The 25,234-nt window shown below is 32.3% G+C and overlaps 2 protein-coding genes across 2 annotated transcripts; one reads left to right on the top strand and one right to left on the bottom strand.

Annotated features, from left to right (window-relative positions):
* Window positions 1-751: 751 nt before the first annotated feature.
* On the bottom strand, window positions 752-18,789 carry LOTGIDRAFT_236919 (hypothetical protein; the record flags this gene model as incomplete). Its single annotated transcript, XM_009068129.1, has 34 exons — window positions 752-884; window positions 930-1,341; window positions 1,794-1,976; window positions 2,303-2,417; window positions 2,816-2,935; window positions 3,249-3,322; window positions 3,728-3,830; window positions 4,168-4,326; window positions 4,768-4,935; window positions 6,178-6,305; window positions 7,326-7,551; window positions 8,050-8,205; window positions 8,650-8,896; window positions 9,287-9,364; window positions 9,684-9,777; window positions 10,181-10,282; window positions 10,552-10,651; window positions 11,100-11,264; window positions 11,631-11,716; window positions 11,961-12,078; window positions 12,418-12,502; window positions 12,836-13,134; window positions 13,486-13,691; window positions 13,862-13,898; window positions 14,017-14,084; window positions 14,588-14,789; window positions 15,122-15,325; window positions 15,521-15,574; window positions 15,998-16,206; window positions 16,475-16,607; window positions 16,969-17,100; window positions 17,274-17,341; window positions 17,610-17,710; window positions 18,647-18,789. The coding sequence occupies 33 exons, from the start codon at window positions 18,787-18,789 to the stop codon at window positions 1,274-1,276; spliced, it is 4,431 nt and encodes a 1,476-aa protein (XP_009066377.1). The 3' UTR covers window positions 752-884; window positions 930-1,273.
* A 1,881-nt stretch (window positions 18,790-20,670) lies between these two features.
* On the top strand, window positions 20,671-24,627 carry LOTGIDRAFT_134230 (hypothetical protein; the record flags this gene model as incomplete). The annotated part of the gene is made up of 7 exons (XM_009068128.1): window positions 20,671-20,793; window positions 21,010-21,080; window positions 21,344-21,411; window positions 21,607-21,731; window positions 23,041-23,114; window positions 24,016-24,129; window positions 24,387-24,627. 7 exons carry the CDS (start codon window positions 20,671-20,673, stop codon window positions 24,625-24,627), a joined length of 816 nt encoding a protein of 271 aa, XP_009066376.1.
* Between the last annotated feature and the right edge of the window lie 607 nt (window positions 24,628-25,234).

Here is a 25,234-nt window from a genome sequence, read left to right as displayed (position 1 = left end):
TGTACAGTATTAAAATATACAGACATGTTTACATTATACAAACTTATAGAACTTCAACAAAATAGAAACAATTGTCAATATACATGCCTTTTGTACAAAACCTTATTTTAAACCATTGTTTAAGGGATTGTAAAGTAGGTTTCTAAACTTTTTATATGCATTGGGGAGACTAATAGCATAATTTGCACCGTTTCAATTTCGATCAAACATTTGTGGTTTCTGCAATTCCACGAATACATAAATTGTCACCTCTTTACCATTCCTTTAAATGAACAATTAAAACATACAGTTATACTTTTGTATCTTTAAAAGGGATACAAAGGTCAGTCAAATTATTAGTTTACACCCTGAGATCAGAATGAAATTTGATGTCCTACCTGCTTTAAGTGAAAATCCAATTGCTAAACATTTAAGGCTTACTTCTGTAAAATGGCTAAAAAGTCTTGTCTTACATCAGCTAATATAAATGGAGAGTAGCGGACCCAAAGTTGGGGCAGCCTTGAAAACAAGTTTTTCAGGCAAAAATCTCATAACTAGGTTAGAAATTAGGGCAACCTCAGTTATTCCCCCCACCCCTACTTGGCCACTGAGAATGGATTATCAATAATAACAAAAAAAGGCATTGCAATTAGTACTCATAGGCAAGTGATGCATTTGAAAAACACAAAAAATAAAAAACCTCTCGAAGTAAAAAAAACCAAGGATAAATGGATTTACTTTTTGATAAAACAGTATAGACTATTCATTTAATCTTATGTTTTATTTATTTGTTCGTTAAATTTGTCACAACTTTGTAGTATGTACAACAGAAGACTGGGCTTTACATGCAATGTTACTTCAGTATCATTTCCTTCTTCTCTACACAACACATCACATCACATCACATCACATCACATCACATCACATCACATCACATCACATCACATCACATCAAGATTTCTACCCTCATAACATAATCAACTCCTTATCACCAATTCGCACTGTCTTTTCTATATACACCAGCATGGGATTATCAAAATCAATAGAAAATTGAAAAAAACCTTTTATATATGGTACCAGGTATTGACGAAATTCATCATATCCTAGATTGAAAACCTGTAATTTATGTCAACTCTTAACTTGATCTACATGCACAATTATCTGTCGAGTAAAAAGTGACAGAAGTATTGTCCTATCACAAAAAAAATGTCATTATCTGACACAGCTGTAATGTTGTTCCACTTGCAATTAATTTCTGCACTATTTTGGGTTTATGAGTATGGGATTTTTCCTGCTAAACTGTTGGTGTACTTCTACCTGATGGTGGCAACGAACCAGACGTTCTTGGAGAATTTTTGGAATCTGAAATGATTTAGGGAAAATAATTCATATATGCTAAAAAGGCATATAGAGTACTACCAAAATATCAACTCCTTAAAGATGGAGAGAATGAGTTCCATGAAAACAGAAATTGTGACTAAATTCTTTCTAATGGTGATTAACAATATATTTTAATTATGTCACTGTAATGTTGCCAAGTCAATATTAGATATACAGGGAGAAATCTTTTTTTCATGGAATTAATCAACAGTCTGATTTTCAAATTTTTCATATTTGCCTTAAATTCACTCTTCATTACCTCTATTATTTAAACATATCTAAATATACTCTACTAAGTGGTACAATCTGTCAATTATAGTAAACTAAGACAGTATTTCATAATCTTTTATAGAATGTCATCAACTGACTCCACAAACCAATATGTTAGTGATCCATAAAATATAACAATTTGTAAACATGAAATTGAATATTACCTGATGCACTGATATTATATCCATAAGCTGCATAGGCTGCTGTTAAGCCAGCTTGAGCACCAGCTATCTCTGCTGCTGACATGGCCTTCTTCCCACCTCGACCCTTAGGTTTCCTACCAATACTTGATCCTTTAGGTCGGCCTCTTCCTCGACCTTTTTTAGGGGTAGGTGTTGGTGTTGAAACTGAAAAGATGACAAGTTAACATAAATAAACAAACAATTAAACAGTGTCAGTACCAATCTCCTGGAAAAGGAATACAAATAGGGGACAGATTCACTTAAAGGGGGTACAACCGCAGGGTTTGAGATTCCGATTACAGAAGGTCTGAGGATGTGTAAAATAAGCATTTTAAAGACATTTGTAACTTGAGAAAGAGTCCATTTTTGAACACCACAGACAATTAAATGTGCAATGGGATGAAACCACAATTTTGAGCGTCACAGACAAACAAAACTATGACGTGTGCAGTAAGGTAAACCACAAAGAAAGGTGTTACTATTAATAATACCTGGGGAGTAGGTGGTATGAGCATCATCAACTATCACCAGTCCACCATCATTACTACTGTCATCTTGTATAGCAGCTGATAAACTACAACCTGGTAACTCACTACCTACTGAAAACTATCAATATATACAACAATTAGTATACACTTTCCCTTTTATGATTTTTCATTTGATGGCATATGAATATAACTCTTATAAAAATTATTCTTACAAGGCTAAAATCTTCTTTTTAAACAACTCAACAATAGAATTCTACTATAGTACTTCTACAAGATCCATTTTGTTGGCGTTAATCTGAAATATGCCTAGACCTGAAGCTAATACTATATTCCAAAGAGCTATATAGTTCAGGATACTTAAAATCTATTCTTGTATAATGGTGACACCATTTCTATTTGATTCACAATATTACAGCAAGTTTCTCACTAATTTGAGCACTGTTAATGTAAATAATTTATCAGGTAGGGGAAGCTATAAAACATAGATCAAGTATAAAGCTATAAAAGAACACCTACCCCACTTTGTGGACTAGCTGGTATGGAGATAGAATCTACACTGATATCATTGTCTACTGAGAGTGTTGCTGGTACTGTTATATTATTTTCTTCTACTTTACCCTTCTTACTATCTTTCTTCTACAAAATATAATACACAATAGCACTTTCAGTATATTTTTTGAGTGTGTTATTTTTGCTGTGTGTCAATACATTTATTCTCCTCCTAACTAGCTTCTACACAGTATTTTTATGTATTGCTCAATTTAATCTTGAATGATTTGAATGTTTATTGTAAGATTGTGGTCTTAAGAAGTCTGTATTAAGAGTTATCTCCCTTTAGAAATAAGTTGACAGCCTGGATTAACTCAGTCCTCAACAGATCATTATTATCAATTTAAAGATATTTTGTAGAAAATGTCTCAATGCCAGCACAGTCTTTTCAGAAATTTACCTGTCTTTTCCTCTTTCGCTCATCTTTAAATGTGTATGTTCTTTTTACTTTCTTCTCTGTTTGCCGAACTTTTACTGAAAAATAAATCAAGAGAATATGAAATAAAATACTTCAAACTCTTTCAAGTTAATGACAAGACACTTGAAACACTCATATGTATTAATTCTATCTACTTTCTTTCATGCTAGCTCTTATCAAGCTCTTTCATTGGCATCAGTATTGCAAGTTACCATCAGAATACAGGCACTGCAACGAAACCACAAGACTATACCACTTATCATTTACCATTGATATACTTCCTCATATGAATAGTTCAAAGCCAAACTGTTCTTTTGGATGTTTGTAATGTGGTTTGGATCATTAGTAGTTATTCTATATTTCGAATAATGTTATATAAGGGAACCAAACGTCCTTGGACAAGATCCAATCAACAAGCCTCAGTTACATAATATATTTGTTATATCAAAATAAATATTTACATTTATGTTCCATTTCATCATCATCAATAAGTAGAGAAACAACTTCTTTAGGTTTTAATGTTTCTGGTTTAAAGTTACCACCAGATATTACCATTCTTTGTATCTGTAATTATATAATATTTACCCGTAAAATTTAAAAAACTTTAACAATAAAATTTAAGTGAATCAAGGAAACTGACAGCAATGATTTGCACCATTTCAATTGTCAAATTGGCAGTACCTATTATTTTCTGCCATCGCATGAACTTTTTTCAATGCCAGCATCTTCAACCTGCTTCACCGACAGAGGTCTAAACCACATGGAATAATATATGACGAGGGGATTGAACCAAGGACAATTAGGTTAGTGAGCAAACCTTTATATTGCTGAGCCCCCTCAACTCTTAATGCTCAAAACAGACCTGAAATTTTAAATGTTAAAAGGTATCAAATATTCATACCTCACTCTTTTCTTTAGCTCTCTGTACAATTCTCTCTTCTATAGTGCCTTTACATATCAGTCTATAAACAGTAACTTGTTTAGTTTGACCTAAACGATGTGCTCTATCCATAGCTTGTTGATCTACAGTAGGATTCCAATCACTGTCATAAAATATCACCTACAAATAACAATATTATAAAATATCACCTACAAATAACAATATTATAAAATATCACCTACAAATAACAATATTATAAAATATCACCTACAAATAACAATATTATAAAATATCACCTACAAATAACAATATTATAATATATCACCTACAAATAACAATATTATAAAATATCACCTACAAATAACAATATTATAAACAATAACAGGTTTTGTGGTAGATAACAAATTAATGTTAGCTTCCAGCAAAAGCTGATATTGCAGATTATAAACAATAACAGTCAAAGAATTGCTACCAATTTACTGGTAAGCCTAAAATATGAGACATACTTATATAAAGGGAGATAAAAGCTACTTATATATGGGAGATATGGCCCAAGAAAGGTTAAGTGTTAAGACTCTTACACTGATATTTTTTGACCGAAAAAAGTAAATTCTAACTTACAGTATCAGCTGCTGTAAGATTTATACCAAGCCCACCAGCTCTAGTACTCAATAAAAATACAAAGATATCAGATTTTGTTTGGAAATCAGCCACCATATCACGTCTTTCTGATATCTTAGATGATCCATCTAACCTCATATAGCTGTGTTTTCTATGCCACATATATTCCTACAATATACACAACAATACATTATATATACTATACCTGTTATATTTTTAGTATAAGCCTATTCATAACTGGACACAATTTTATGGATAACAATTACTTTAATAAATAACTTGCGACGTTTCGACGCTCGCATAAAATTGTGTCGAGTTATTTATTATCCAATTATGAAATGCCACTTAAGGAAGATTATTCATAAAGAAGAGGGAATTCATAGGCCAGTGATTTTGAGAGTGAACCTATTCCCTGTGTCAGTTTAGGCCTCTTTTAACATTATATTTTGTATCAATTGAAAGACTAAAACAAGAGCCACATTCATTTCTTAACATGTTTTCACAAATTTCTGTCATACAAGAAAGGTTCATAATGTGTCATGGTATTAGGAGGAGTTTATATGCCTTGACATTGTGAAGATGGGATACAGCGCAAAAAACTTATAGCTTCATTTTGAGTGAAATGCATTGTTTAAAATAATTTAAAATTCCATTAGCCCAAGACTTCTGTTTTCATATCAGTTACATAAAAGACAGATGTAATTCATTAGTCCTAATTAAAACATACAATTTCAAATATCAAGCCTGTCTTTCTTGAAATTAAATGCAGTTTTTAAAGGATATATATTGTATTAAATTACGACCATGCTATCTCAATTTGATAAAACAAAACATGTTTAAAACATCTGTTAATAAATATCTTTCTGTGTTTGTCTATTTACTGTAATTTGACTTAATTTGATGCACATTTACAGTAATTTTATGTCTTTCTATTTCAAAACATTTAAACATTACATAATCTTTGATCTTTAAAGGGAGTCTATATAAACTTTTATGGTTACATTAGATGTAAAATTTCATCTTCACAAAACAAGCTATTACGAACTTCGTCTAATACCTTGTCTGCAATAGCCATGTGTCGTGTATCACAGGTTTGTAAATACAGTGATTTGATTGGAATGTATTCTAGGGATAGTTTATTTCTAAGACTAAGTCATAATGTCTAACTCTGGTTAGAAATAAACAAGCAGTAAACCTTATTTTGTCACAAAAAAGTTGCAAGAGTAAAAAAAAAATACAAAGAGTTTTACTATCTTCTTCCTAGACATTAATGTGTCTAGGATTTCTTTGTTTTGTCTTCAGATGTCAGCATCTCTAACCAACATCAGAGTCAAGACAAACACAGGTAGGACAGAAATTTACTGGCTAACTGAACTGTCGCAGTTCTCACTAAATATAAAATAAGCTTACCTCTAATAAATCTATCATTCTAGTCATCTGAGAATAGATCAATACTCTATGACCTTCAGATTTTAATCTCTGTAACAGTGAATCTAATACAAACAACTTCCCAGCATCAGTCACTAAACTTTCTTTATCTATAACATAATAATAACAATGATAATTCCTTTAATTGACCCTTTAAGAAAATTGCTTTCGATTCTATATTGCATGACAAAGATTTAACACACAAAATTAGACAGATGACTAAGTGTGGTCCTGGGACCTTACTCTTGAAAGCTTTGGTGTGTTCTTGGTGTTCCAGTCATCTGTTGGATCATTCATTCAAATTGTTTTTTGTAGTTTTAGTATTTAATCGGATTACTGAATTTCTTAAATTCTGGATTTGATTTAATTGTGTTTATAATAATAGACCAGGAAACCATGGCTATGAAATCAGAATTAGAACCTAACCTCCTTTTTCATCTAATGGGCATTTGCTAAATAATTTTACTTAGATACTTATACATTAAGAATTTCCGAATCACGTGACATTTTGTCCGACAGTGTTCGGTAGTTAGATTTTAAATAAGTTATGAAGCAAACTTCGTGTAACTATTACTTAATACTGTACAACTTGAATGCTAGCTAGATTATAACAAACAGTAATCTAGATTATAGATTCTAGTAGTAGATTACTCTACCAAGATGTAATTATGGTAAATCTAGATTATAGTTAAACCACACTCAACATCTGGATTGTTTCAATCAAATGACCAAGAATCAACTATAGAAGGAACATCTGTACAAGTTACTGAAACAAACACTAGTAAGGATTTCAGCTGATGGAGCTCAGCTATCTGTATAGCCATCTAAATTTTTACTGTTTGGGTGATAGAGCCCTATTTCAACTAACTATGTAGTTGTCTAGATATTTGCTCTACCAGCTGATACAGCTCAACTGTATCTATATGACAGTGATCTTAACCATCTTAAGTCATGGCTCTCTTTTTTTATTGTCTTTTGAAGTATAAGAGAAATGGAACATCTAATTTTAATTCTGCAAACTGCCAAGGAAAGCTGAAATTGAGCTCAATCAACCAGTAAAGCCAATATTAAGACCACTCATGTCCCTTCAAAAGAAACAAAACAACGCAATTAAAATATCTCATACAAACCTGGTATATAGATATCTGACCAGCCATGTTTAAGATGTATACTATATAGACCACCTATTTCAAGCGGTGTAAAATAATAACCCTTCCATCGAACTAGTTCCCGTATCTCTGGTGTACCATACAATAGACTATTTCTACCTTCTACTGTTCCACATAGACTTTCTTTAACGATCTCCCAGGCTGCACTGCGATCTTCAGTCCATCTACTTAAAGATCCTGCTTGAACCTACAATAATATATCGAATTTTTAAACACTGACAAACGTATTAGCCAATGATCAGCATTATCTTTGTTTCTTCGGTTTTATTAATCCACTTTGTTATACATCTGTGAATGTCTCCAAAAATAATAGCCATTATTTGTGATCCATGGTAGAGTTAATGGAAAATAAGATTTATAAGCTAGCCATACTTCAAACCTCATGTACTTAAAATAGCATTGAAATGCATAAACAAAAGTCTAAATCATCTCAGAAATTATGGACTGTATCCATGTTGCTACATGGTGCTATTAGGTGACAAACCAGTAGTAAAATGCCGCATAAAAGAGACATTGCCCAGAAGACACAAGGATTCCTTCCAATGATACAATGGAAATATGCCAGAAGAGGTTCTAATAGAAGACTAAAGAATTTGTTCAATTCATTACAGAATAAGATTCAGATTTACAGAAACTGTCAAGAGTTGCCGATATGTATTTACTTGAATGAACTAAATAATTTTACCTTAGGTATAGAGTTAAAGAGAAAAGCAGGATAATCTGTAGGTTGAGAGGTAAAAATACGTTCAGGTCGTAATCTATGATGGTGAAGTGGTAGTGATATATCTTCAGCTGATATTGTATTACTACTGTGATGACCTCCCTTCTTCGGAGAATGACTCTAAAATACAATCAAATTACTTTTGAAAGAAACGGTTGCTATATAAGAGAAAAACGTGGTGAAATCATCCGTGTTTATTACATAAAGAAACCATTGTTTTATAGACTTTTTGCTTTTAATTTTTCTCAAAATGGTCAGATTTTGAACTAACTATTCAGTTATATATCTGCTTTTAAAAATGATATTTAAACCAAATAAATCAGCACATACTTCTAATTTAATGTGTTAATAAAGCTTTAACTTATTTGTATGTACAGGGCTTAATTTTATTTGACAACTATATTACCTACAGCTTGGACAAACTTTAAATTCAAAATAACTCAAACCGCTTTGAGTATGACTAGAAATCATCTATGAATCTCTTCCAATGATTCCAATTAACCAAATTCAATAACCTTTAGGTGTAAGGTAATATCATATTTCTAGATAAACTGAGTTACTCACCTTGACTGGAGATTTCGGTGGGCTCATAACGGGTCTACTGGCTAATAACTGATTCCGAAGATTCTTTAATCGGACTTGTCTATGAGCCAGTGTTTCTGGTATATAGTGGATTGTGTGGTCTTCATGAGATCTGAACGCTGAACACGGATTAATGAACACAAAATTTTGCAAGTTTTTACTTTCCCTGACATTAGGGAAATAAGTTGTTTGTAGGGGATTTAATAGAAAGCACTTATTGGTACTAGGGCTGAAAGAAAAATGTAAATTATTGAGTTCTGTTCATTTCTAATTCCTATAAATATGTTTCCAATACATTACTAACAAATCCATCGATGAGACCATACATATATGAACACAATTATCCATAAAATTGTGTTCATATATTCATACCTCAATCACTAAATGCCACTTACAAGACCAATGCAGTTGTTTGGATTTACATTGTATTCAAAAGAGGAAAGCATCTTCTTTTGTTGTAAGTTTGGTCTCAAAGTGTTACATTCTAGAATCTTTAAGTCCAAAATGAAAGGCATAATTAGATTGATTCCCTTCTCTAAATGCCAGTTTAATTTATAAGAATCATATTGTGGCCATATTCAATGTCAACCAAAAATAAAAACATGATCATTTTACTTACATTTGAGTTTCTTGTCTCCATTGATGTTGATGATGTATCCGATACGCCATCTTTAACCAAAGAAATATACCTAACCATCTATAATATAATTAAACATGAAATCAAATAAGAGTTTCATGTCTTCCGTTTTAATTTCTTTAATTTTGGATTTTCAACTTTCTAAGTATCTTTATCATGCGCCTATAGCACACAGCACCTCAGTTTGTTGTCCCATCCGAACGACTTAACACTTTTCCTATGATAATTCGCTGACCTGCATCACTGACAGTGCAACAGGGCTGAAAAATCGAAAACTATTACCAAACATGAGCAAGTATTTAACTCACTGAGCCATATATTCTGATCAAAAAGTTAACTTTTACCCCCACAACAATATTTCAATATTTTGTGCTCTTACCTTACTAATAAGCCACCGAACATATAACTATACAGATCACTAGGTGACATACCAATAAAACGTAGGAAAGAAAAAGCACTATTTACACGACCATCTGAAATATAATAAATATCTCTCAGATGAACAGGGTATACCTTACGTAATTATGCTAAGATCAGAAAGATTTAAACAATTCTTAACTATCAAAAAATTAGCAACATTTGGCTTTAACCTTTTAGAATTGAAATAATTAAACAGCTATATTGTTTATAAACATCACAAAGTTCATTCAAAAGATCTTTTACCAAGAAAAATTCAAATCCTTTTCCTTTAGATAAAAAAACATCAGCCTTCTTCAGCACAAATAACATTTATTCAAGAAATTGAATTTTACACTGGAAAAAAAGTCTCTTGGCAGGAGGATACAATCACTTTGATGAGATATATATCCATGTATTAATTTAGTCTGATCATTGAGTTTGAGTTAGTGTAACATTTTGAATATAAGAGTAACTTACTAGTCAGTGGTTGTAATGTAGAATGAATATGATGAGGTGAATGTATATACAATAAATTATAAATAATCTTAGCTTTACTTGGTAGAGCTTTCTCTAATATACCTGAAATAGACAGTAATCAATCAGTTAACCTGCAGGACAATTTCTATACAGTATATTTGTGTATATAATGCTCAGTTTTTATCCTGTAAAAAAGGACTTGCAAAACTGTGGGTGCCTATCATTGTTCAGTGCCTATCATTGTATTTTGGGAAATTCAAGTTTTACCATAGGTTTTCCAGTCATAATTGACATCCACTAAATTTGAATTTGAAATTTTACTCTCTTTTATTCCATTAGAGTTGTGTCCCTTGAAAAGAAGTTGTACTTACCACAGCGATATATATGTTTAGGAATATAATATGGTTCTAGTTTCATAAAGAAAGGTGATTTAGGTTCATGTCTCTCAAATAGATCTGGATGATTACACACCTAGAAGAGAAAGAAGTTAGTGACAGACAAGTGGTCAAGGATATTAACAATAATATTTTAATGGTCCAAAGGTGAACACTCAGCTTCATCAAATTTTTTTGTGGGACAAGACATTCTCATAATTACCCAAAATGGATCCCTTATAATGGTATAGTTCAAAGATTGCTGATTTTTTCTGAAAATCATTTGTATTTTAGAGTTGTGCTAAATCCACCACCCAGTGAGAGGTTATTTTTGAAGACCATCCTTAAAATCCAAACATGATTGTTATAAGTTATTGTAGCGACACTTAAATGTCCCTTAAGAATTATTGATTATTATATGGTATACTACTCCCAAGTTTTGTACACGATCTTTCAACGAATTTCATTGTCACCATCAGGTGAACTGATAATCAAAAACTTTAGCCCTACTATAAAGACATTCATTTGAAACACTAATAACGTACCTTTCTAAATTGCATAACTAGATTCATAAGGCTACTAGTTGTAGATTGAGCCTGTGTATTCTCCATAGCTGTATGTAATAAATCTTCTATAGAGATCTTATTTTTTATACCCTGATACAACATCTTCTGTCGTCTAGTCAGTGGACAATATACCAAGATCTCAATCTGAAATAAACCAAAATATTGTTAAGTTACGTTTGCTGCTTAATGCTTTATGTTCAGGTATGTTGCTTTCTTAGACTGTTATGTAACATTAATCAAAAGATTAGTTTGTCCAGAATTTCGGAGCCTGTTTGGCTGGATTGAGTTATGACACCTGCTCACTAACCTGAAGATTCAGGGTTCCATTATGGGATTTATCAAGATTTGCCCCTATTTTTATTTAATCAAATCATGCAAGTCAGAAAGACTAACGTGGGGCAATTTGCCAATACAGGCTTTGCTTGTCTTCATTAGCTCAAACAGTCGCATAATCGAAACGAAGTTCACATTTTTATGACCAGCAGGGCAGGGCATCACCCTTCAACATACCTTATCAGACAGTTCATTTTCAACATCTTTCTTTACTCTTCTTAACATAAATGGTTTTAATATCATATGTAATCTTGATAATTGATCTGAAAATATATCAAAAGAATTTAGACAAGGAACTAGCAACAAATACAAAGATAAACACAACACACTTTATGGATAATAACTTTTATTTAGCACTGCAAGATTTTGGAGAACCATCGACGAAACATCACATTGTTAAATAAAGCAGGAACTGTTATTAATAACGTGTGCTTACTATAGAAAATTATTAAATGCCATTATAGCAAGGACAGCTTTAAAAACAATTAAATCTAAATTTTCACTTACTTTCATCAATACCAGATTGTTTTTCTATATGACTTTCTATATCTTTAGAGAACCATTCATTAAATTCATCATGAGAATCAAACATTGTAGGCATTATAAAATGTAATAAAGCCCATAACTGAAACACACAACAACAATTGTGAAAACAAAACAGTTTATTATATTGATGAGTTTTGATCTTCGGCTGATGTGAAATCCTGGTGACATTGTAAAAGTCATATTTCCTCATGATTCCAGTCAAACAAGTTGTAAATAGGAAAGATCAATGCGGAGATGTTTGGACAATGACCAGCTGGTAGAAAGAACTGTACATAATGGTTTTTTCTTTCTTAATTATTAATGGCTTTTAAAAGACAATTAGAAATCTACCAAGTCTCAAGTCTGAGCAATATATAAGCTATACAGGAATAAATTCAAGTTAATGGTCAGGATATATAATATTAAAACAATAGCCTACCTCAGCCATACTGTTCTGTATAGGGGTACCAGTTAATAATAATCTATTTCTACAGTTAAATCCTAACAATATCTTCCATCGTACACTGAAATATAATCAAAAATTCTAATACTGTAAGCATAATGCTACTATATTTGATATTTTGCTTGTCATTAACCTGACACTCCTTGACCTTAAATTGACTTCTCCAAACATGTCCTTACCTATCAATACGGTACAGTCTTATGCTTGTTGAGAACAGTCAGTTTGCTTAGGAAAGTTCTAATTACATGTACAATTTTTTTATTCCACAAAAATACCTCAAACAGGTTTTTTAAAAAAAGACTGTCCAAGAAATCATATCTAGATAGCTTGCTGAAATTCCATACATCAAGATACCTTTCCTGGACAAAACCTACAAAATTTTGAAACTACCCACCTGGAACTGCTTTTGAGAGCCTGAGCCTCATCAAGTACCATGTACTGCCATTTTATTCTCTGGAAATACTTGACATCTTGTATTACTAACTGATAACTCGTAATAACAACATGGAATGATGCCTCAGCTGTATGTAAACATTTCTGATCCCAAAATTTACGTAAAATTTTCCTATCTTGTGCATTACCCCAATATGGGACAACTTTAAATTTGGGTGAAAAACGTTGACATTCTTGCTGCCAGTTGTGTAAAGTAGAAGCTGGAGCTATGATGAGAAATGGACCCCAGATTCCTTGTGCCTGGAAAAGTGAATGAAAATTTAATCAAATTCAAGTTTTGTGTTCAAAGTTCAGTACTAGCTTCTCACAATCGGAATGAGTGAAGCCATAAAATAAAACTAAATCGTTCTGCTACCAAATAGAACCTTTCAGATTAAATATGAAAAATATAAAACTGAAAACACTTCCAAAATTTTGAATTTCAACTAAAGCAGGGAATCCAAGGCTGTGATAATCTTCTATTTGACCTCCCTTTATATTTTAATGAACTCTTCCGCACATGCATACCTTCATTCTAATATGAACTGATTAGATCATTTGTAAAACTAGGGGTGTTCCATTAAAATATGATTAAATACTGAATAAACTTACCTCTGCTAAATGTGCTAAGAATGCTATAGACTGAACAGTTTTTCCTAATCCCATTTCATCAGCTAATATACCATTAATACCCTGGTTATATAGATTAGCTAGCCAGTTCATTCCCTTTAATTGATAGCCTTTTAATTTACCCATAAATATAGAGGGTTGAGGCTGTTCTGCATCAGTACTGATAGCTGGATTGGCAAAACTTGATTCTGAAAAGAGATCAGTTAATTTGTGTATTAGCCGGTTGATTATTCAGAAAATCGAATTGAAAACAATGAACATTTACTTGTTTAACAAAAGCAAACTTCAGGTATAAATCATCTTGAAACCAGTAACCATCTCATGCAGTTTTTATTTAGTTCAATAAAATACAACTTACCTGCCAATGAACCTGTAGATTTATCAAAATCATTTTTCTGAAATGAAAAAAATAAAGGAATATTAGACATCAAAAAATACACTTCCATAAGGAGACATGTTGATTTCGATGTAAGAATACCTATTGCTCTGGATAGATTAAGAATATGGACAAACCTTTTGTTGATGTGCTTTATAGGCACCTTCAGCATTTTTACAAACCAGTTTCTTCATTTCAGCACTATCTGTAAATATAATTTCAATGACAACAGTGAGAGAGTACATCAAACAGAACTTATAAACATATGATTCCCAATTCATCTGAACAACTACACATTATCTTACATTATAAGACACTATTCAAATCTTTGACAATTATACCCGAAAAGTTATCTTTTTGTGTACAATATAATGCAAGTAGATTGTCAATTTTCAGACATGTTAGGGCAGGGGTTTTCAATCTTTATCTTTCTATTTCCCTATTTGAGATTCTTGATATATTGCATTACCTCCTTTACCATTCAGTAAAACTTTTTCATGTCAGAGAATATAGCATGAATAGAACGATGGAATTTTATGCTAGACTACATACGGCCTCGTTACACCCCAAGATGTCACAATTACCCCCAGATTGAAAACCCATGATTTAAGGGCTGATTTTTCTACGACAGGTACTTGAGAGCGACAAAAATCATGATTCATATTGTTTTAACAGACCCCCACTAGAAACGAAAAATTCAAGACGTACCATAGTCATCATCCTCTATATCATAGACTCTTGCACCTTTTATTTGTTTATTACTTCTCTCTTCCACCTCATCTTCATCTAATTTATGTAATATTCTCTCTTTATTAGCCTCCGATTCACCTGTTATTTTACGAGCTACAAAATGGGCAAATAACTCTGTCTGTGTGATCAAAAAGTTTAATTTTCGTTGCTGCCTTTTAGCCTGAAAAAGATAAAGAAAGTGGATCATCTAAGCTAATAAGCTGTATCAGATGTAGCAAGATTGCTTGTAAAATAATTGGGGATTCTTATACTGTGCAGTACACTATCAAACCAAAACCACATCGAGAGCCCTTCCTATGTGCAGATATATTGTAAAGTTACAATGATAATATCCAACATAAGTTCTGAGTCAAAGATAATAAATGAAATGAAAATGAGCTTGAAGTACTACTTTCTACACCTAATGGGCTAATGAAGTCACGTAATGCTTTGAAGTTTACAATGAGGGAAATTTTGAAAGAGCTCAGAGTTATGGCTTCTATCATTACATACCTCACGTAACTCCATGTCTAATTTTCGTTGTTCCAAGGCCTCCTTTTCAGCTCTTTTTCGATGTTCTTTCTCCACCTTATCAAATCGTTTCCAATAGATCAGCATTTCTCTTGTTAATCTTCTAGCTCGAGATGGAATTTCCTTTGACGTTTTCTGAGAGCTTAAAGCAGCTCTTCTACAATCTTTCATACACTGTGTAGCTAGCTATTAATATAAATGTCATAAAAAATAAAAATATCAAATAAATAATATAAGGTATGTGGACTCTCCCAACGAGTACTTATTATAGAGGAGTTCAACTTCAATATCATTGACAATTAAACACTATATTGTGTTAACAAAAACAGCCGTTTACCAGTCCCTTGTTCTTGAAAATTTAATCATATTATCTATAATTACCTTCTTTGCATTGTTTAACATCTCTTTTCTTGCTGATGCTCGTTGTTTTTGAATCTAAAAACAAAAGACACTGTTTGTTACAATTGACTTAATGATATCTAAATTTTATAATGAAATGAATTGGAATTTGGCATCATGACACCTGCATGATATGAAGAACTCTGTCATTTAAATCTTTTTCCTCATTTTTGCAATAATTCATTTTGATATCACTTTTTTTTTCAAATTTTACCAAAAGTGATGATATAACTTAAACATTATTCAATCATAATCAACATAACTAATTATCTTAAATTTTGAACTTGCTCTTTGTTTTATCATAATTCTTTACTTTGCGACATAGACCAATGCTTTTAGGAGAAGAAGTTCTCATCCCTATCTAACACTGTCAAGCTACTTTGAATTCAAGTTCTTGTTTTTATCTTATCTGAATGATAGGACTCTTAACCATTCAGTTTTTCATTAATAAATTTTTACCTTTGGAATTTCTTTTTTACAAATTGACATCCATATTTTCTTTCTCTTGACATCAGCTTGTTCTGGTGTCAACTTTTTAGATTTACCAGACTTGCCAGCTTTCTGATGATGTTCAATGATAGCTTTTAAAACTTCAGGATCAATTTCATCACAATCTTCATGATCACCATTCTCAAATTTCTTTTCTCGCCTTAATTTCTTTAATTTAGCTACAAATATACGAAGGGATTGTCTTTTATGATAGTTCGATCCAGTTCACCATTGAATCAAGTTTTAAAACATTATTTCTCACATTTTTTCTTACAGGCTAGTATTGTGGTCTTAAGAAATGAAGTCTATAATAAGAGTTACCACCCTTGAGATATAGGTAGTCATATTAATCAATGTGTTTTATCTTGAATACCTAGTACTCAATAGAACACTAGCCAATTATCATCAACAACTTAAAGCCTACTGTATCAGAAAAATATAGCCTACCTTTTACTCTCTTTTCAAATTTCTTCTGTTCTTTCGAGATCTTTTTCTTGGGTCCAGCAAATTGTTTACTATGTTCTGGATATTTATCATAGTTCGATAGTAACCCAGTACTATAGTACTGATACTGATGTAGCTACAATATATCAAACCTTATGTATATATATATATTAACCATAATTCTTTGAGTATATAATAAAACCCCCTAATCTGCATATTTCTGAATTGCTGGTTTGTTGAAACATGGCATGGTTGTTAATTAGTTGCAAACCACAATCGCAAACTGGATCATTGGATTAAAGGATAATTTTACAAAGTAAATATTCTGTTTGCAGTAAAAAGTTGGTGGATATCTGTGATTCTGGATTATCGCCTACCACTGAAATGCGACCCAACTGAAATTCAATTTTTGAGATTTTTTTTTTATACCTTTTTACAGTATTTCCTCAAATCAGAAATATTATTTTAGTTCTGATTTCAATAAAATAATGTCATACCTCAGGATCTTGATAGAAATGTAACTGATGTTTTTTCTTGTATTTATGGACTTTAATCATCAACTGTAAATCTTCATTAGTAATTGGTCGTTCTTCATCTTCATCAGATGAACTGTCACTCAGTAAAATATTCTAGAAATATAACAATATTGTCACTGCTAGAATAGTGCTCAAATCATCAGTATAAGGGCGGTAAAGAAATATCAAAACAGAACCTGAAATGTGTTATTACTCAGAGTTTCATGGTGTGCCATCTGATATAGATGGTTTTAATTCTGACTGTGGTAATAATAATAAAAACTTACTCTAAGCCATCTGCGACTTTTCTTGACTTTTCCAAAATTAAACAACCTTGTTTTATCAGCCTTTCTCTCTGAAAGTAAAAAACATTGATTTACAATCATTATAATTTACAGGTTAGAATTTAATCTTTGTAAGACATATAGAAGCAGGAAGGTCATTGAATGAATCATTTTACTTGATAATGTTACCTGTATGTGTTTCGAAACGTAGTATGTAATAAAACTAGAAGTAGTATATCCATTATCCATATAACTTGTGTTCTTAAGGTTCGAATTTCTTTAAATATTAAACTTGATTTCTTGATGTAAAATTCGGCAAACCAGATTTTAATTACCTACCAGCTTTAGTGATTGTGATTCCATTGAGTAGCTTATTTTCTTCATCATATTTAATACAAGGTTTTAGATAGTCCTCATTATCATCTGTATCTGTGACATCACTAAAATATAGCATTATTGGTTTTGAATGAAATGAAAATAAAATAGCCTACTTTTCTTCACCTGATAGAGCCAATATGGATTGGGAACCATTCAGTGTGTAATGACATTAACCTAGTATTTTTTTGATTTCCAACTATCAAAGGAGCCTCCTCAGGTTTGAATAAGGATCATCAATAACACTGTGAGAGTGTAAGTCAATATTTCAAACTGAATTGTTGAAATTGCCTTAAAATATTTCAGCACAAAATAATATATATTAAGTTAGACTGCAATCAATGAATATGTAAATATATGCATTCACATAAAAATTAATTTTCATGTTATATCATTAAAGGGGCATTCCGCTTTTTTGTAAAAAGTTTTCATTATCAAAAACGTCGTGAATTATACCTGAAAATATTTCTAAAGTATGCTAATGTATCTTCTTGATCAAACTGAATTTGTTTTAAAAGGGTTAATTAGATACAGAGAGTTCTAATTGTTAATTAAGCAGTTTGATCTAGTTTTGGTGTTGGGCTTTATAATGGCTCGGTAATATTAGTTGAAATCTTTACAATATGTAGGAGACATATTTCCCTACAATTAGTCGTTTATTTTACTCAAATCCGTACAGTAGTTTTCTAAAAGCTTCCAATTAGCATAACCAACTTAAAAACCTTACATATTGTTTTTAAGTATCTTTGGCGTTTAAAAATTAACGGCTGGATTTACTTAGTTAAAACTTTCAGATATGTTAAAGGGCACATTTCTCTAGATTTCACAAATTGGAATTTTTCAACCTACAAAAAAAAGCGGAATGTCCCTTAAATACAATAATATTTATGTAAAATAACCTGACGAAGTGGAAAAAACTATCAAAAGCCTTCCTGTTTGCCTACATACACTTAAGGAAATATTTCTGTTTTATACATCTACTATTGTTAAATTCAAAATACCTTTCTGCTATAGGATCAGTTACTATCTTCTCAACATAATTCAACAATGGGTCTAGCTGAAGAGACTTCTCGAGCCTCTGTAGATGTGCTGGCTCTGCTAACCTCTGCCCATAATCATGTTCCAGAATAATATTTGCCGACATTTTACATGGTTCTGTAATTCAAATTAAACAGCCTTCAAAGTTTAAATTAATTTCAACCAAAATGCTTCCTGAACAAAATAACATAATATAACACGGCCATGGCATAGAATCCTGTAACTGAAAAATTTAGGCTCATTCCCAAAATCAAAGGCTTTGACAATGTATACTAGTACTAAGTCCTATACTATCTAGCTCAGGCATCAAAATATTTTCAGGGGAGCCTAAAGTAAACATAATCATATAGATAGAAGTCTGTAAGGAGGGATGAGGATGTGATAATTTTTGTTTCAAAATGTTACAAGGCATCTCCTGTGTTTTTCTTACCATACAGTCAACAGAATAAAACAATAGAGCAAAGCTACAGGCCTATAAATCTGCATGATTATTTCTTCAATATTTGTGTGATTTGAAACAATATCGCATTTGTTTTCATACATGAAAATAAAAAAATAATCTGGAACATTGTTAGGCCTAACAGTATTTAGTTTGACCGCACTGCGACTTAGAATCAGCCAGCGTATTACTTTGACATTCATAGCGTTAGTTTCATAAGTACTTCAGGTGTTCGGGGAGAAATAATATGAGAACACGTTCTTCCCGACTGGTTTTAGAAACTTTAGGGCAAGAGATGTGCCTCAAAAGGTGCAACAGCAGACGAAATAAATTCCATGGAGGGGTCAGTGAATGGTAACTGGACAGCAAACAGTACCTTTTCAGATAATTTCCACGCCCAAATGTTGGAGACATCCAGACTAAAGTCCTTGTTGCAACCGTTTACAAGATGGCGAATAGCTAGCAATCGCGGTCTATGGCTGGCAGCCGCAAATAAAACCGAAGTCATGACTTTCCTCTCACGATGCAGGGGGTCTCCCGCCATTATTCGTTTACATCTCCAATCCAAATCGTTTTTAATAATTTATTTCGCAAATAGGACGTTTACTCCAAATTTGACAACAGATCAACATGTACTTTGTGAGTTGTTATCACTATAATTAATTAATAGCTTAAGTTTTCTTTTCATTAAACATTTATTCAACTTTTTGCATCGACTTAATTCGAGATTATGTTCTACTTTCGCCAGTACGGAAATTACCGAAGATATTTTTATCGGCACTGAATTCAAATTTCTACAATTAATTATTCATGTTTATGGTGTTTCTAATATTTTATTCTCAAATGTCCAACTGTATGGTTTTTCCAAAGAAATGATATCTGTAAAAATTTGTTATTTGTAAACCTCGATCTCCGAGAAGCACGCGGAGATTGACGCCATATTTGTACAAGGTGCGTGATGGTAATGAAAATGCTGCTAAAAAATTGTAATTTTGGGACGTTACAAGCTTGTAAACGTCTTCAAACTCTTTCCTCCGTTTCACTAAATATTTGATTTCTTCGTAGAACATACTGTCATTAATATTCATATAGGTTTCGAGCAGATATAGATCTAATTGAATATTTTTGGCTTGTTTTGGCTCTGGAATGGTTAGAAGGAGAATGGCATGGTTTCCTCCATATAATTTCTGATTTTTCCCCTCTGTCTGCAATAAGTCTGAGACCCTGTCCTGGCGATTGATGATAGCATTCAGTTCTCTCAGAAAGTGGTGCCAGTGAATTATTTTAATTCGTAATCCCAGTTCAAAATCCTGACCTTTATTTTGATCATTCACTATTCAGGTGGTGTTTTCTCGAAACGATCTTAGCATCTTAGCGCTGGGTTATCCTAGGTTCTTATCTTCTAACATTGATCTTAGGACATCCCAGGGCTAAGACCATTTCAAGAATACATGGCCAGGTCTTGAACTTAATTTTTGAATCTTCAAAATAAAGGAACAATAATGTATGAAAAAATTTGAACCCCCTATTATGTTTCTTTACAGAAAAATGGGTACTAGAATTTACATTGGCAAGTTATCTCATCATGCTAGAGAAAGGGATGTCGATCGATTCTTCAGAAGTTATGGTAGAATCAGAGATATTCAGTTGAAAAATGGCTATGGATTTATTGTAAGAACTTTATTCATATTTGCAAGCATAAGTACATACTGTTATATAGCTTTATTTTCTTTAAAACATACAAGTTTACATGACTTGTGTACAATCTTTAGTTTATATTAATAATCAAGAGGCTCAAGTATATCTGACAAGATATTCATTTAAGAACAAGAGAGCAACAAGTAATTTTGTCTGAGAAAAATCTAGAATGGAATTGTTATTCTTTAGGAATTTGAAGATTATCGAGATGCTGATGATGCTGTTTATGAACTAAATGGTAAAGATTTATGTGGGGAAAGGTAAATGAATTATAAGTTTATGTCCCTTATTTGATGTGTATGGTAACATACTTATAATGAAAAAAAGAACTTTTTATGTTAAGAATTAGCTTTTAAGATTGATTTTGAACAGAAAAATGAAATATTTGATTAGATTAGTAAAATTACTTTTCAATTAAAGTCAGTTTTCTGCCTGACACTCTTGATGACTTATAACTGCAATATGAATGTACAGGCTCCTTGGGTGGATTTGATTCTTTGTTACAATCCATTTGTTATTTCAGGATATATCTAGAAATAGCAAGAGGAGCCAGGGGACGTGGAGATGGTGGATATAGAGGGGGCGGTAGAGGTGATGGGGGATTTCGAAGAAATACTGTGCCTTCATGGTTAACCAAGTATGTATTCTGCTCTAATCAGTTACAGTAAAAGTTTCTTTAATCAGTGTTCTAAAAGTCATGCCATAGCTTGAGACTGTTAAGCCAGTTTGATTTCTTTTGTCTTGTGAATTTGAGTCTGTAAGCTTATACCATGTACTTTTAGATAGTCTTAAAATCCTTATTTGATGCATTCATTCATTATTATTCTCTTTGCTTTAACAGATATGGTCCACCAACACGTACTGATAATAGAATTATTGTGGAGAATTTATCGTCTCGTGTCAGCTGGCAGGTTAGTTAAGTTTTTAAGCATTCTTATAGTTGTCTTCATCAATATACCATGTTTTCATAACACTGCATAGATTCATGTAACCTCAAATTTATCAAGGCATAATTCTAGGACTGGGCCATATACCATTATCACAAACTGAGATGCATTCTTAAAGAAATATATAAAACGAGTGTATAAATTTTCAAATTTCTCTGTTCGAAATTGAATGTCACATGATTGACACAGGGAGAAAACAGACTGGTGTTAATCTGAATCGCAATCCATAAGTTTAGATCTATTAGCTGATGAAATCATTGAGTTAAACATAAAACAGAAATCCAGCAGAAATTTTGGGTTTGACACTGATATGTTAAATGTCCCAGTCCTAGATTGTTCTTTGATATTGATAGACTGATCTCAAAACTAAAATTTGTCATTTCTTCAAACATGCCTAGCTTTTACTTTCAAGAGAAATTGCCGTAATATCTCAAACTTTGCAAGGAAAAATAGGAATGGAATGTCATCAGAATATAAAAGGTTTTTATCCCATTAATTTTAAATGTGTGTTATATCTTCTTGAAAGATGATGACGATGACTGAGGGTAATATGGGAATTGTTGGTCCTTAGATGTCAGATGTCCTTTGCAAGATGATGTAGCTTAGGCTATCCTGATTTTAAGATGATGGCAAAATGATGTCCACTTTCAAAAATTGGCTGCGATGAAAATGATGAAATTTCTGAGCTCAAGTATCTGATGTGTTTCAAACCCTGCTGATGTCTAGCAGAGTTTTGACGATAGATGATGACGTAAGAAGTTCAGGAAGCCCCAGTCACTCAGATGTCTCTTGTTCTTGATGGCATTTGGACCCAGCTGTTCCCTGAAGGTCTGGAGACTTAATAGTCTCTACAGACTGCCAGCCGATGTTGCTAAGATGTGAGGAAGGATGTAAGGGTTGAGGGTAGAAGGATGTTTAAGTCTGTTTAGAACAGTAGAAAGAAGAGGTAATTTGAACAGTAAATGTAATCAGCACTGATTTGATCTGTGCAAGGTGTTTGTTTATCAAGCGCTTCTTTATTTGCAAGAGAGTACCTGAAAAATTTATGAATTGGTGTAATGATGTTTTTCCATCTTTCGGGGCATATCATTTTTGATGATAATATATTTTGCTGAACACCTTTCATCAATTTAGTCTCTTCTATAGCTTTGGGTTGGGATATGGTTTTGTTTTGCATGGGCTTGTACCCTCTTCTTGCTTGAAATGGTCCTGGTGTCATTGGTCTAACAAAGAGTGGTGACAATTGTTGATTTGTTGTATTTATCTTTTGTAGGATTTGAAGGACTACATGAGACAAGCTGGAGAAGTGACTTATGCTGATGCTCATAAGAAACATAAAAATGAAGGGTAAGCTATGGAGAGACCATGTCTTCGTTTTTGCTTTTCCAATTTGTATCGTTTGGCATATGGACAAGTTGCTCATAAAATATACACCACTGTCAGATTCATTTGTTAATTTCAGCTGAAATCCACCATGTCAGTGACAAAATGTGTAATAGTGTAGTGATGTTTTACCATCTTTCGGGGCATATAATTGCTGATGATATTTTTATTTTACTGAACACTATTTTTGTTATACTTTTGTATACACATCTGCTCACATTGTTGGTGTGAAAATGATGCAGTTAGTATCTTGGTTTGGAAGTTTTTATAGCATAATGATGTTTTACCATCTTTCGGGGCATATCATTGCTGATGATAATTATTTAATGCTGAATGCTATATATATTATTAAAAACTTTTTTGCAAACACATTTGTTCTCAGTTTTGACGTCATTTCATCACTTTTATCACCGAAAAAGATGCACTTTGTTTCCTTAGTAGGCAAGTTTTTATCGCATAGTGTAATGATGTTTTACCATCTTTCGGGGCATACAAATACTGATGATACCTTTATATTACTGAACACTATACAAGTTAAAACACTTTAGGTCACAGTGTTGGTGTGAAAAACACATAATCTGGTCACAGAAATGGAAGTAGATGCTCTTTGTTTCTTAGATTTACAGATCTTGATAGCATAATGATGTTTTACCATCTTTCGGGTCATATCATTGTTGATGATAAACACTTAATGCTGAATGCTTATCAAGACACAGTTTTAAAGGTTTAGTCTAAACATGGCCAAGAGCTGACTTCTCTTTGATTATGTAGGGCTTTGAAACTTCTTATCTGCTCAAATTAGCTTGGTACACAGTTCGTGATAAATGACCAGACAGCGTTATCAATATTTTCTGGTTACTTTCAGTGTTGTGGAGTTTGCTTCATATACTGATATGAAGACAGCGTTAGATAAACTAGATGGTACTGAAATAAATGGTAGAAAAATAAAGATGATCTATGATGGACCCAAGAAAAGAAGGTAATGTCCATTTTTTTTTTTTTTTACAAAAATATATTCTAATTTATTGAAACAGGTGCATGATAATACATGATTAATTCATTTGGTGAAAACATTTCGAAAAACAGATTTTCAAAAAGTTTATTTATAACATAACTTTTAGAATTACAAACTCTCATTTTGAGTCTGTGGGGTTTTTTTTTGGTGCATTTTGTATCTCTTCACATATTGAGCACACAAAATATTAAATTCTTGCAATGGTTAAATTTCTATTTCAGTCGAAGTCGATCGCGATCAAGAGGGCGCCACAGTAGATCTCTAAGTCGCAGCAGATCTAGAAGCCGTAGCAGGAGTCGTAGTAAATCTAGGAGTAGAAGTGGCAGTCGAAATGGAAAACGGGATTCAAGATCTAAGAGTCCCGCTCGTAAATCTAGATCAAGATCAAGGTCACGTTCTGATTCTCGTTCGAAATCAAGATCGCCTGCAGCAGCTGGTAGTGCAGCAAAACATGATGATTAACTCTCTTATTGTTTTATTATCAACTTAATTGTTCATCTTGTGCTTCTCTTTTGTGTCCAAATTTTTCCCTGACTTAAATGTTCTTGGTAGAAATTCCCTAAGAGTGTAAATACCTGTATTTAGAAACCTATTGGGATTCTTTTTCTCAATCTTTTAGATAATCATTCATACTAATAGTTTAAATGGGCCATCCTTAAATTTGACTGTAATTAATGATAGAGGATAAAGCCCTAGTTGTTATACAAGCTATCATATATAATATTATCGAGGGAATGTCAATATATTTTGACTACAGCAATAGAAATATTAAAACAGAACTGTTGTTACTCAGAGTTTCACGCTATGCGATCTTCAGACAACTTACCTATTTTCAGCCTCCTGTATTTTTTAAGTAGGAGATAAAAATATATTAGTTTTATTTCATTTATATTTTTGAAGCTGATTAACAGACCCCTCTCCTAACAAATAGATTGATTTCAATCGTTAATTTTCATAGCCTCATACCAAGCTATTTGGATAAAGTGATCAAGGTCTCATGTGAATAAACAATGATGAATTATTTTAGCGTTATATTTGAACCAGCTTTCCATGTACATACATTATGTTT

Source organism: Lottia gigantea (assembly GCF_000327385.1).
Source record: "Lottia gigantea unplaced genomic scaffold LOTGIsca_89, whole genome shotgun sequence".
NCBI classification, from domain to species: Eukaryota; Metazoa; Mollusca; class Gastropoda; family Lottiidae; genus Lottia; species Lottia gigantea.
Note: the sequence above shows the minus strand (reverse complement) of the source record. Positions and strands in the feature narration are given on the sequence as shown.